Source organism: Octodon degus, unplaced genomic scaffold (assembly GCF_000260255.1).
Source record: "Octodon degus isolate 3935 unplaced genomic scaffold, OctDeg1.0 scaffold00202, whole genome shotgun sequence".
Classification (NCBI taxonomy): domain Eukaryota; kingdom Metazoa; phylum Chordata; class Mammalia; order Rodentia; family Octodontidae; genus Octodon; species Octodon degus.
Genome location: NW_004524778.1, coordinates 1,457,518 through 1,470,647, shown reverse-complemented (window position 1 = coordinate 1,470,647; position 13,130 = coordinate 1,457,518). Strand labels below are relative to the sequence as shown.

General features: G+C 32.6%; 1 protein-coding gene across 1 annotated transcript in view; it reads right to left on the bottom strand.

Moving 5' to 3' along the window:
• Positions 1 to 5,489: 5,489 nt before the first annotated feature.
• Ncam2 (neural cell adhesion molecule 2) overlaps positions 5,490 to 13,130 on the bottom strand; it is a 559,908-nt gene continuing 552,267 nt past the window's right edge. Inside the window, exons 17-18 of the mRNA XM_023704723.1 lie at positions 9,406 to 9,525; positions 5,490 to 5,601 (exon numbers count right to left, since the gene is read on the bottom strand). Of these exons, the coding sequence (XP_023560491.1) occupies positions 5,490 to 5,601; positions 9,406 to 9,525 (232 nt within the window). The remainder of the gene's footprint in view (positions 5,602 to 9,405; positions 9,526 to 13,130) is intronic.

The window sequence follows — 13,130 nt, the reverse complement described above, 5'->3', positions numbered from 1 at the left end:
GCTAGAGATAGATGCAGAGAGGAGGCCAAAAGATTGAGATTTAGGTTGGTGCAAGGTACCGGAAAGCATTTCCTTCTTTTAACTACTTGGAGATATGTCTAGAAAATTTTAAAGTTGTAACTATTTGTCAGCGCATCAGCTTATTCATTTCAGAGATACCATTGGAATAAACATAAAATTCGACACTTTATTAAAGTAAAAGTATCTTTACTATTAATATACAAATGGTGAAGAGTGACAGTTTTGATATACTGTAAGCCATACTTTCAATGTCTCATAAATACAAAACTTCAACATTTGCAGTATAATTTTTACAGTTTAGACATATATATATACAGCATTTCATAGGGACATATTATAATAAAACTATTAAAAACATTTCATGATAACTAACTTAAGAATATAGAACTTGAATGAAATATATAAGTTAAAACAAAAGACAGTATGTTTTAATGCATACTGAACACAGAATAGAATTCACATATCAAAAAAATGATTTTTGTTAACCTTTATTTCTAAGAAGTTCACCTATTTCTAACAGGGATTAGAGGCAAAGTTTAAACTGTGAATATTTCCTTGAGAGTTGGAACAGTTACATTGATTGTTGAGAGTAATATTTATTTTATAATATGCATATTTTTTCTAGAGCAGAAAAATCTTATTTGAAGATTTAATCATAAGTTCTATCTCTGTGAGCTTTCTCTTCTAGTTTTCACAAGGATATCTTGGCTGTATATGTATTGTTGGCCTTAATTTTCACATAGGCAATGTTCCTCCTCCCTAGCACAGCATTTCACACCACCGTTCCTTCTTACCTATTTTAAGGGTAGAAGCTGTTTATCATTTCTGTCTTTGTATCTCCTATCATTTCTTTGTTCTTTTACTTTCCTGCCTGGTTGGTATTGTTTTGCCCCAAAATTCAAGGCTTTGCTTATGCTTTTTGATGCAGGGATAGAACTAAATGTCTAGCACTATATATTTTCATATCAGAAGAAAGTATAGTTGCAATACCTAAATTTATATTTTTAAATTTTATATTCATAAGCCATTTGTGGCAAGAAATCTAAAAATTGTAAAAAAAAACCCAAAAGTGTTATCAACTAATAATTAAATCATCGGTAAAGTCCTATAGTGAATAATGAATTAATTTTCTAATAATCTTAAACATATTATTAAATAAATATTAGCTATTATATATAATATAAAATTCTCTGACTTTAATATGGGGCAATAATTCATAAGCATTCTTGTATAATCTTGCTAAGTAGCTGCATCTACATGAGTAAATGCAGTTTTTAAAAAAGGAAGGGTAAAACCTAGAAGAAAAGTATATCTATTCAGTAACTATTATGTTTAGGCCCTTTTAATGTTCTCATTTACAACCCAAATTGTTTCATCCTGGAACATCCTTACGTCTACATGTAGAACGCTTCCTTGAAAATTTTTCATTTTGTAGTTGGAGTGCTACAAATCTTTGAATTTGCACTTTTAACTTTAGCACATGTCAATATACCCATATGCACTTTCAATTTGTGATTCCATGTATGAAAACTCCAAATGGTTACTAATAAAATGTAAATCTTTTCTCTCTAGAGATAAGAAACATCAACAATCTCCATTAAAAAGTATTTTCACCTTCTCACAAAATTTGTTGAATAAGCACTCTGGGTATGACTGATAAAGAACTCCAAGAGGAATTATAATAGAGCATTTATTTTATTTTCCATGAAAAAGAACATGGATAATTTCATAAATAATTATGATATTATATGTCAAGTATTCTTAAATCATGAAATGGAGAATATTTTCCTACCACTTCAGTTGTAGATATTTTCCTCAATGAATTATATCATCACAAGGATGATTTATGATCCCAAATCTATTTGAACATGTTCTTCCTATGTTCCAATATCAAATCAAAATTATAGAACAGGACTAATAAAGTGATATCACTGAATTTACCTGACTTTGAAAACTATTTGCTGTCTTTTTCTTACGACTGCCTAAAACCTCAGTTTAAACAATATCTACATTGTATGTGTTGTCTAGAAAAACAATACAGAACAAATTAAAAATAATTCAGGTATATATGAAAGAATTGTTTTCTTATGAATGAAAATAAATTATATAGCATAATTTATTATATTTGGATTTATATTCAAGTTAATGTGTTTGAATTGAGCTCACTTACTGAATATAAACAAGGCAGTATGACCAGAATGTTGCAGGCGTGAGCAGGATAGGTTGCTAGCAATGAGAGTAGTATTTCTTTTAGTGAAGCAGAGTGTCAAAGGCACAAATACATCTTATTTAAAATAAGCATGAAAAAAACATTTGATTACAAAGTTACAATTAATTTTTGGCACTGAAATAAATAATTTGATTCATAATATCTTTACATTTGTATAAATGTTTAATTAGACTAAAATCTTTAGAAGTTTACTGGATCAAATAATTTTGAAAAAATTTTTATAGGCATCAATATTAAAAAATAAAGCAAAATTTGAGGACATTATATTGATATTAGATGTTCATATTACAATGACAATAGATTTTACTTCTCAAAATAATAAAACTATATAAATCACAATTCTTAAATTCCTTTGCAAGTCAGTAATATTTTGACACTTAATTTGTGCCAATTTTTTAAAGTATGCATTAAGTTCTGATATTAATTTCAGATTACAGGTTTTAATTGTTCTTATTTAATTGTACACAATCTAATAAGAAATAGCAATTTTTATATAATCTTTACCTCTTATTTTAGCAAAAGGTTCAGATTATCCTAAGAGTACTTATAGCCAGTGAACTTAGGATATTTTATTTTAGCAGAAGAGTTTTCTCAGACAAAAATAATACACACAGTTACACTGATATATTTAGTCTAGAATAATAACAGAAAATAAGAAACAAATAACTTCAATTCTACTCATATTTTTCATTTTACTACAAGCCATTTCTTATGTGGAAATTTTTACAAATAGTCTAATCTGGAGCATTCCATGAAAATGCTAAGCTAAAGATTTATCACAGTAATGCCTTGCTCCTGCATGGCATAAATTTCAAGGACATGAGGTCAGGATTGCTCAAAGAACTGAAAGAATACACTTGAAATAGTCTTCTTACAATTATTTCCAAATTATCTATTGATTGCAGGTAATTACTGCATATGAGTGGCAAGGAAGGTAACAGCATATATATAAAGAAATATCTCCATCTACATAGAAAATCAACGAATCTGAAAGCAGAACATTAAAATTGAGAAAACACAAAAATAATTTTTTCTGTATTATGTTTCCACTATTTTTTCAATGTAGCACAAGTCTAACAACAGTAAACATGCGAAATTGGCTTTTAGTCCTCTGAACATTTTCTGTGTGATTAGCTCAAATCCACATGGTCCTATCCAGGAAATATTAGCTCTCTTGTTCATTGATAGATACTTTACTAATTTGTTGACTTTGCCCAAACTAATTCCAGTATTTTAACTAGTTTTATCACACTGACACAAAACACACAAAATAAAACACAACAATATAAGGCAAAACAGATGATTAGACAAACATCAACCAAATATAGCCAAAAAATGTGAGAAAGCAGCTCGAAAATGAAGTTAGTGAAAAGAATTTAACCAATTTTTTTGTTTAGAGACTGTTCATATTCTTAAATAGGCACAAGCATTTTGTTCTTCAGAATATGCCAGAAAGGTAGGAAGGAGAAATTCCTGAAATATCACCCTATCATACATGGCAATGTCATTATGGATTTTTTTTGTGTCTTAACATGCAGATGGGCATATTCAGTCCTGCTGATGGCCAGCAAGTGTAGGACAGAATGAAATTACTTGTCTCTTTCTGGCTGACAGTTTCAAGCACTTTGTAAATAAAAGTATTTATGGGTGGCATTAACATTGGACACATCAAATTATGGAGAAACATTCTCATAACAGTCCCTCTGCACTATTAATTTCTCCAGTCTTCTATTGGAATATATTCTCAATCATCAACATTTGAGCTATTCAGTCAAAAACTGAAACACCAAAAGTTATTAATATAATGAGGCCCCCAAACACCTTTGGATGCCTAGGTTAAGAGATAATCTAAAACCTCTTCCCAATACATATGTATATTTATAACCATAAATACATTTTCCTTATATATAAGTTAAATCACATTTCAGTGTTTTACCTCTGGGAGATTGCATAGCTTGGAAGTTGATAAGCATAGACCCTAATAAGTGATATTAGAAAGCCTGCAGAACATTTAAGGAATTTCTTCAATCAAGGTTGTTTATCAAAAATCTTAAAATGATTTCCACCTATAAGAATCACAATAAAAACACATAGTGGCAATTTGATTGTTTACAATTGACATTTGATGTTACATTTAAATGTTAAGTAACTTCTTAACTTAACTAAACTGAGATTTTTATTTTCCATTAGCCAGTTTCAATTAATGAAGAAACTATAAAATTTAAAAAAATTGATTCTAAAAGTTTTACCTAAATATGTGCACTAAAAAAATATCTGAGGATATTATCTGAAATATTGGAACAGTAAATATTTGATATTTGGTAAATTATTTAAAAATAAAAGAAAATCGTGTATTTATAAATATATCAAGATAGCATAATAATATTATTCCAATTTCAATTTGTTTTATTTGAAGCTGTGGGCAGAAGCCAGTATAATTTTCACGAGCAATACATTTAGTTTTGTATATTCCATTGTGAATGATATGGCATATATAAAGAGACAGAGATTTAGATTCCTAATCTAATTTTACACATTACTAATTTTTTAAAAATAAATAACAAGTTTGATCAGCTACCTTAGTCTACCAAAAACTCAATGTTTAAAAATGCACTGAAAAGAGTTCTCCAAAGTTTCCTCACCTTTTAATATCTGCAAAAGATAATTGGCTTCCCTAAGCCTGGGTTCCCTGAAATTCTCCTGATAAAAAGTATACCTTTATTTCCTGCCTTCATTTCAAGGTGAAAGCCATTTTAATAGCCTATTGCCCAAATTAAGATTTAAAAACATGCAGGGCTCTCTTACACATTTAGCTCACACAGTTTTAATGTTTTGGTTTTGTTTCTTTGTTTCTGTGTGTCTTTGTGTGTTCCATTATAACCTCATGTGTTAGAGAGTTTGAAAATTTCTTGATGTTATGTGAGACAAAGTTTATAAGAAATAGAGCACTCTAGCCATATGACAAATTGAAGCACTTCAATCATTGAATCTAATCAACACATAAGAGCTGGTGCCAGTCAAGTCTCTACACTGAAGTTCTTAAAACTGAACAACCACAACAACGATAATAAAAGAAAATGCATTATGGGCAGGAGTATGTGGTCATATGTATAGGTGTACAAGCTATTCCAAGCTAAAAGGTTCCCAAGAAATTAAGGTCAGTGGAATAGTTTTGGTCATAGGGCCACTGCAATCCAGATGTTCCTGGTCGTGTTGATCCGGCCGCTGTGATACTGTGTTATGCTTTGCCATCATCTTCTTTTGATTGGATGATGTCATTAGAAACTTTAATTTCTATAGTTTCTGGAGTTAGAACTTCTTTCCCATTTTCTTCTTTTAAAGGCAGTTTTCTAGAGAGATATAAAAAAAATCCACCTTAACAAATGACTGTATACATTCTTTAACATTTAAGTTAGTGATTTGCAGACAAATACATTGCAGTGATTAATTGGAAAATATTTAGATACTATGAAATTGAGAGTTAGGTTACTGAAGAAGCAATAAATATTAACATTGCTTATGAAAATGCAACACAAATCAGACAGATGTAGTAGGCAAAATATTTGCAATTTTTAGATGGACAAAATTATGGGGCATCTTAGATGCAATAACTACAAAGTACTAAAACATAGTCCTTTCAGATGATCAAAAGCCAAAATCTTTTTACATGACAGATCTATAATTTATTCATGTTCAATTTTTTAAAGAAAAATGGAGGGGCTGGGGAATGGCTCAGTAGAATAAGCGCTTGCCTGGCAAGCACAAGGATCTGAGTTAAATCCCAGGTTCTGCCAAAAAAATAAAATAAAAATAAAGGAAAATTATTTTATTGATTTATTATTATTATTATTATTATTATCATCATCATCATTATTGTATTTTATGGAAGGTCTACAGGGTGTTCAGGGTTTCACTACTATATCAAACTCATAGTGATCCACCTATTTACAGCCTCCCAAGAGCTGGGATTACAGGCCCGCGCCACCATGAGCCTCACTTGCTGTCTCAGTGCCATCTCAGCGTGCCCCGAGGGTGGATCCGGCCCCGCAGGCCCACAGATTGAATCTCCCATCCTTGCGCCTGCTTGTAGGCGCTTTAATCTGCTGAGCTATTTGACCTACCCGAAAATGGTTTTAATAGTATTTAGCATATCTTGTTAAATGAAATTTGAAAAGTGAATTAGCAAAGTTTTTAAATTTTAATGCAAATTAATATATTTAGGTTATACATTTTTATATTTATGATATAGTGTCCTTTGGTGTATTTTCAGTGCTATTTTTCTTTGCACGTGGATATCACTTCTGAGTTCTTGTTTTGACTGTTGTAACCTATGCAAAAATAGCATCCTATGTTAGCATTAAGCTAACTTTAAAAACGTTCGTACTGATGCTATTACTGGCACTATTGGATCAAGATTTCCTGTGTTTCCTATAGCATTGTAATGATAAGTTGTGTTCACATCTCGTCTACGTGATTATGGACAAGAGAGGAAATGTCTTCTATTCAGACAATAATTTTTGCTCACATCAATAATCTTTTTATTTATTTACAAAAGTGTTGTAATTCAATTAGTGTCACTATTTTATGGGAGAGTAATGTTGGGCTTTCCTTACTTGCAATTTATTTTACATAAATATATTTATATATGTTTGTATTGTGACCTTAAAACAATGGCAATGTATGTAATAATTGTGCAGTAAATACCTGTACTGGTAAAACCAAAAAATTTTGAAAGCAAATTCTTCATAAAAGCTAATAGGGTCCATTATTTGAAATAAAGTGGTGTCTATATCTATTAGGCTAAGCTCTATTATGTCTTGTCAGTAGAGCATTCACACTTCTTTTTCTCTTCCATTGTAACGTGCTGAAAACGCAGGAAACAAGGGATTCTCGAACAAAGAAGCCATCTGTGGTATTCACAGGAAGAGAAATTTTGAGTGCTGACAAGAGGTTAAAATAATGTATAGATAGCACACTGTTTTTATTGTGTGAAAAGCTTAAAGTGTAAATACGGAACAAATGGAAGATGCATATCAGGAAGTAGGAAGAACTTTTACAATGAGAACGAGAATAAAACATGGAAGGAGGGAGGCCAGGAAGGGGAAGGGATTTAAGGAAAAAAATAAAGAAGCAAAGGAAGGAAATGGAAATAAAGTTTGAGTGCTTGCGGAGAGGAAGTGGGTTGGAGAGATGGAAGAGAAAAAGGATAAAGAATTAATATGAGCTTTATGTACATCCAGATCCCCCATGATCAGTATAATAATTAGTATGCAACCGTATACTAATAGAAAAATTGAAAAACACTATAATGTCTAATATATATCTTACGCATACAACTATGGATTGAATTGTAATGAACTATTCTGAACTAATTTTTGGATAATATATTTCTTTTCTCTTATTTCTATTTTTTGAATGTATTTAGTACAGGGTGTACAGGGTCTCACTGTACAGATTGGACTCGTAGTGATCCACCTGCTTTCAGCCTCTCAAGTGTTGGGATTATAAGCACACGCCACCACATCCAGTCTCAGTGCACCCAGGAATTGAACCCTGGGCACTGCGCTCTGCCTAAGCAGGTGCTTTAGTCCGGTCAGCTATCTGTTCTTCCCGGATGATATATTTCTATATATAGAAAATTTCACTATTTATGTTTATGTTAAATAATTTTCTAGAAGACTACTATTGATTGTATTGTTTTTGTTTTGACTATCTCTTTTAAATACTTAAAGCCTGGAGTACTCACTAAGTCATGGAGCAGTTATATGACTGGGTATTTTTCAAAGATTTCCATGCAGACCAACATAACTTTGAAAATGTTCCGTAGTAGGATTTAGCTTTGGTGTCTAATATTTGGCTTCAGTGAAAAGACTTCTGGTATCTGAGCGATTATAAAATCTACTTTGTGACAGCTGTCTCTAAAAAAGTAAACTTCAAGGGAGAATGCAGTAAATTCTAAACAGAATGTGGAAACTGGCCAGACATTTGTACTGAAATATTACCCACTGTACAGTTCTTTGTGTTTATCTACAGATTATTTCACTATTGATAACAGATGCTATTTCTAAAAAAAACAATATTTTTTCAGTTGTGACAACAGTTAGCCTACGATTGGGAATGCAATTAACAGCTCATGTTAAATCTGGATGGGACTGCTCTCTGGTTGAGAAAAGAGATATTGGTTGGAAAGCAATAAAATCTGACTATTTTGAAGAGGGATATGATGTGATCATCATTGTTTTGTTGATATCAAACACATTCAGTGAAATAGCACACCTTAGTAATAGCCCTATCTTAAATAATTTTAATATTCATCTATATGAATCTAGATATATGTCCACCTTTACAGCTCAGCTGGATTTTACCTACCATTGTAGCAGAGCAATGAAAGCTACAAACAGAAATAAATAACATGGCTGCAAATGAAGACTAAGCATCATTTATTATATGAACATTAAAATGGTACAATTTTCAGTGATATATCTTCATTTTCTTTATAATATTTAAAAATGTAATAGTCTTGGACATATTTTGTAATATATTCAAAATGATGAGTAATTTTTGACATTTTGGCAAAATGTATTTTGAAATAAGTACTTTTCTAAATGGAAAGGTTTGTGTTAGAACAACCAATTTATATTTTGATATATTTGAATAAAATTACAATATATAATTCAATAGGGGAATTTCTGTGATATTGTTGCAAAGTATGCATGGACAAGATGTCAACAGAAATGAAAATTTTTTTAAGTGTATTTGTTACAAGGCCTGCAGGGTCTACAGGGTCTCACTACGTAGATCGGACTTATAGTGACCTGCATGTTTTCAGCCTCCCAAGTGCTGGGATTACAGGGGCGCACCACCACACCCAGTCTCAATTGTCCTCTCCGGGCGCCCCAGGGGCAGGATGGGCACTGCAGGCCCGGGATTGAACCCCAGCTTTTGCACTCTGCCTAAGCAGGCGCTTTAGTCCCCTGAGCTATCTGGCTGGCCCTCCAAAAACAAATTCTGGATTCCATATGTGCTTCATTTAAAAATAAATAGTACAATTATATGATAAATGATGTTGGTATTCATAAGTACATGTTACAAATAAGGACAATATGTTTTCACTTTTCTCCTATTTATCAAGACACAAAATGCGAGCTACTTACTCGGGTTCTGTTAGTGGTGTTGTTTCATTTGGCTCATTTACCGGGCTTCCGTCTTCATGATTAGTAATTCTTTCATCTTCTGTTCTCATCTCAACTATTGGTTCTTTTGATCCATCTTTCCTAGATAAGAGAAAATAAACTGTTATAATGAAAAAAATTAGATGCACTACAGAAACACTTTAAAATCTCCACTTAACTCTACTGTCCTTCACATAAAACCAATATGATTGTATGCAGCAGAAAGTAAGTTTTTATCAAAATTAAGTTTGTCATATCTTTTCACTCATAATGAATAAAAAACATCTCACTTTGTCTGGACCTATTTTTCCATCAACGTTGTGTTACACCACTTGCAAAAGTACTTCAGGTTTTATATTTGTTACTAATGATTTTAAATCATTTTAAAATGATTAAAAATATTTTATTAAATAAAATTTAAAAAAGAAATTAGAGGGGCTGATGAGATAGCTCAATGCACTACAGCTCCTGTTTATGCAAGATAAGGTGAGCTCAGGGACAGCGGTTCAATCCCTAGCACCACATGCTGCCCGAGCCCCTTCCACAGGGACTCTGAGCTGGCCAGATTCTGGGCAAGGTGGTGCATGCCTGTAATCCTAGCACTGGGGAAGCTAAAAGCAGGATGATCACCATGAGTCCCATCTGTGTAGTGAGACACTACAACAACCCAATACATTAATAAATAAATAAGAAATAGATCCTCCACAATGTTATTAACATTTGTTGATGAAAATATTTCATTAAATAAAATCTAAATATGAAATAGATTTTCCACAATGCACCACAGTTTAAATGAGAAACATTTCAAGACACTGAAAATTTGAAGTACATCTTCAGAAATATTGATTCTATTTCAAACCTAAAAATTTACATGTAAGATATATTTGTTTTGTTTTATTTTATTTTCTTCTGTGTTTTGGCCAGATCTAACCACCCTGGGGGTTAAGCTGGTGCCACACGTGATGCCAGGGATGGAACTGTGGTCGCTGCATGCTTGCCTAAGCTTGCCTAAGCTTGCCTAAGCTTGCCTAAGCTTGCCTAAGCTTGCCTAAGCTTGCCTAAGCAGATGCCTTAGACCACTGGGTTATTTTGCCGGCCAAGATACCTTGTTAAGTATCATTTTATGAAAGGTTTAAACTAAATAAGATCTTTAACAATACTCATATTTCAAGCACATAATTTAGATAAACCCATTGTTAAGTAACTATATGCATTTTTATTTTATAAATATGAAATACTACTTTTTATTTATATATGAATATTTGTCATAAAGAGCGGAAATTAGGAATTTAATTGCAAATGGATTAGCCCCCAAAATTAAGCAAATCAGAGAGTAGTAAGGAGCCCCAGAGTGATGATACATGATGACAGGATGGCAGAGCCTTGAGACTCATGTACTCCTAATGGAATTTCAAGTATAGGGTGAAGGGGGAATGTCATACACTTAGATAAACAGTCTCACCACTCAATTCTGCAATTATGCTTCTACATGACAAAATGAGTTTCAAACTTACACATACACAAACATCATCACATTCATATTTGTGGAGTGTATATTCATAATTGCATCAAATTGAAAACAACCACAAGCCTTCCAGTTAGTGAATACATAAATAAGCTCACACACATTTTATTAGAAATGATTCCTCAAGCCATGGAAAGATATGGAAGAGCATAATAAAATAAAGTAAGTGAGTTAGGAAACATTGATTCAGTGTAGTTTCCATTATGCATTATTCTCAAAAAGAAAAAAAAACTATAAAATGTATAAGTCTGCTTCACCAAGTGTTATGAAGAGACAGATACAAATAGATCAAGCACAGAGATCACGAGGGCACTGAAATTCTGTTATTTGATATTGTATTTCTTGACAAATGACATTGAAATTAGTGCTTAAGCAGCGTTTAAACTAAGATTTCCAGAAAACAAAAGAGAAAAAAAAAAAAAAAGAACAAGGTCCCAGAGATAATAAATAGATCATTGAAACCCTGAGATACGAAAGATAATATTGCACATCTCATCAGCAGCAGATTTAGTATTTTTGCTCTTATCTGGGTATGTAACATATACATGTATCAACATGCGAAGAATGAGTGTTGGTAAAGATATAAGCATGCTGTACGTCAGTCATCAGCGTGTTTATTGGGCATCTGTACATTCAGACTGTCTACCTATTCTTGTCTGACTTTTAGCTGATGTGTTTTTCAAGTACTGTAATTTGTTTCATCTAAGTCAACAAATTGGTGGGTATGGATACATTCATTGTGTCTTTATTAGTAGTTGAAAGCTGTCCTTTCATCAGTGATACCTCCTCTCTAATTTCACTTTCTAGATTGTTCTACTACTACAGTACACCATGATGCCATCCATTATGAGAAGTTTCTAAGTGTACATAAAACCTCTTAATTCTTCTTATATGCCGTTCATTCTCTTTCCTTTCCTCCTTTTCATCCATCTTTTGCTCCATTCCCCCTCTACAAAGATCATTCTGCCTGCTTCCTATTATCTGTCTTTATTTCTCTCTTTAAGTTATTCACACTTTGGGACTTCCATATAGGAGTTAGCATGTGATATTTAAACTTGATTTTCTGATTGACTTAATATTACAGTCTTCTTGTAGGTAGCTGAATTAGAAACATTATAAGCAGTCAGACAGGGCTAGGTCCTCGAAGGAGACAGCAAGGAAGACAAAATACTTTTCAACTGTGAGAGAGATGGATTCTACTGCTGTGGGCCAGTCCTCAAGAACAAAGATCAAACAAATACATACCTCTCTAAAGATAAACATCTGGGATTGATCTTCACCTTGAGGAAGCCAGGAAGTATCACTAACACAACCCCTACAGGCTTCCAGATAAGCTGTTGTTCTCTAATCATGCCCACTTGCAGCATGACTCACTTCCCCAATTGGTGCTGGATTTTGTCAATTTTACCTGAGCAATGGTGCTGTAACCTTATAGGTTGACCAGACGTTTGTCGCACCTCTCGTGCAAGGCCCCATGTTTCCTACCTTAGGCCTGCCTCACCTCAAGGTTTTGCTCTATAAAAATTCCTAGAAACTCTGCTCAGAGGCAATCCATTTGGATCCCCCATCTGTCCCTCTCAGATAGAAGATTTCTTTCCCCCAATAAATACATTCTGCTGTTAGCCTCCATTATTCCTAAAATTCATTCCTTGGCTTTAAAGAACATGGACCAGACCCAGCTTATCTTTTAGGTTGGGAGTTTCATTCTCCTATATCAGTCTCAATGTACATCCATTTCCCTAAAAGTGACTGAAATATATTTATTTACAGAAGATTACTATAGTACTATGTATAGATATCTGTTTTTTAACCACTCATGTTGATGGAGATACATTATAGGAATCTTCCAATATTTAGGTATCATACTGCTATAAACAAGGGTATATGCTTATCATTGTAATGTGATGTCTTTAATTTTGGAGGGACAATACCTAGAAGAGGAGTAGCTGATGAAAATGTAATTTCTACTTTTAGTTTTTGAGGAATGTTTATACTGATTTCCATAGTGTTTCCACTAGTTTACAGTTTCACAATGAAAAAAGATTCCTTTATCCCCACATCTTTGCTAGCATTTTTCTTTCTTGATTTCTTAATCACAGCCATTCTTTCTGGAATAAGTTAGAATCTCATGATGTTTTACTTTAAATTTATCTAATGCTCATAGTTGCTAAGTGCTTTTTCA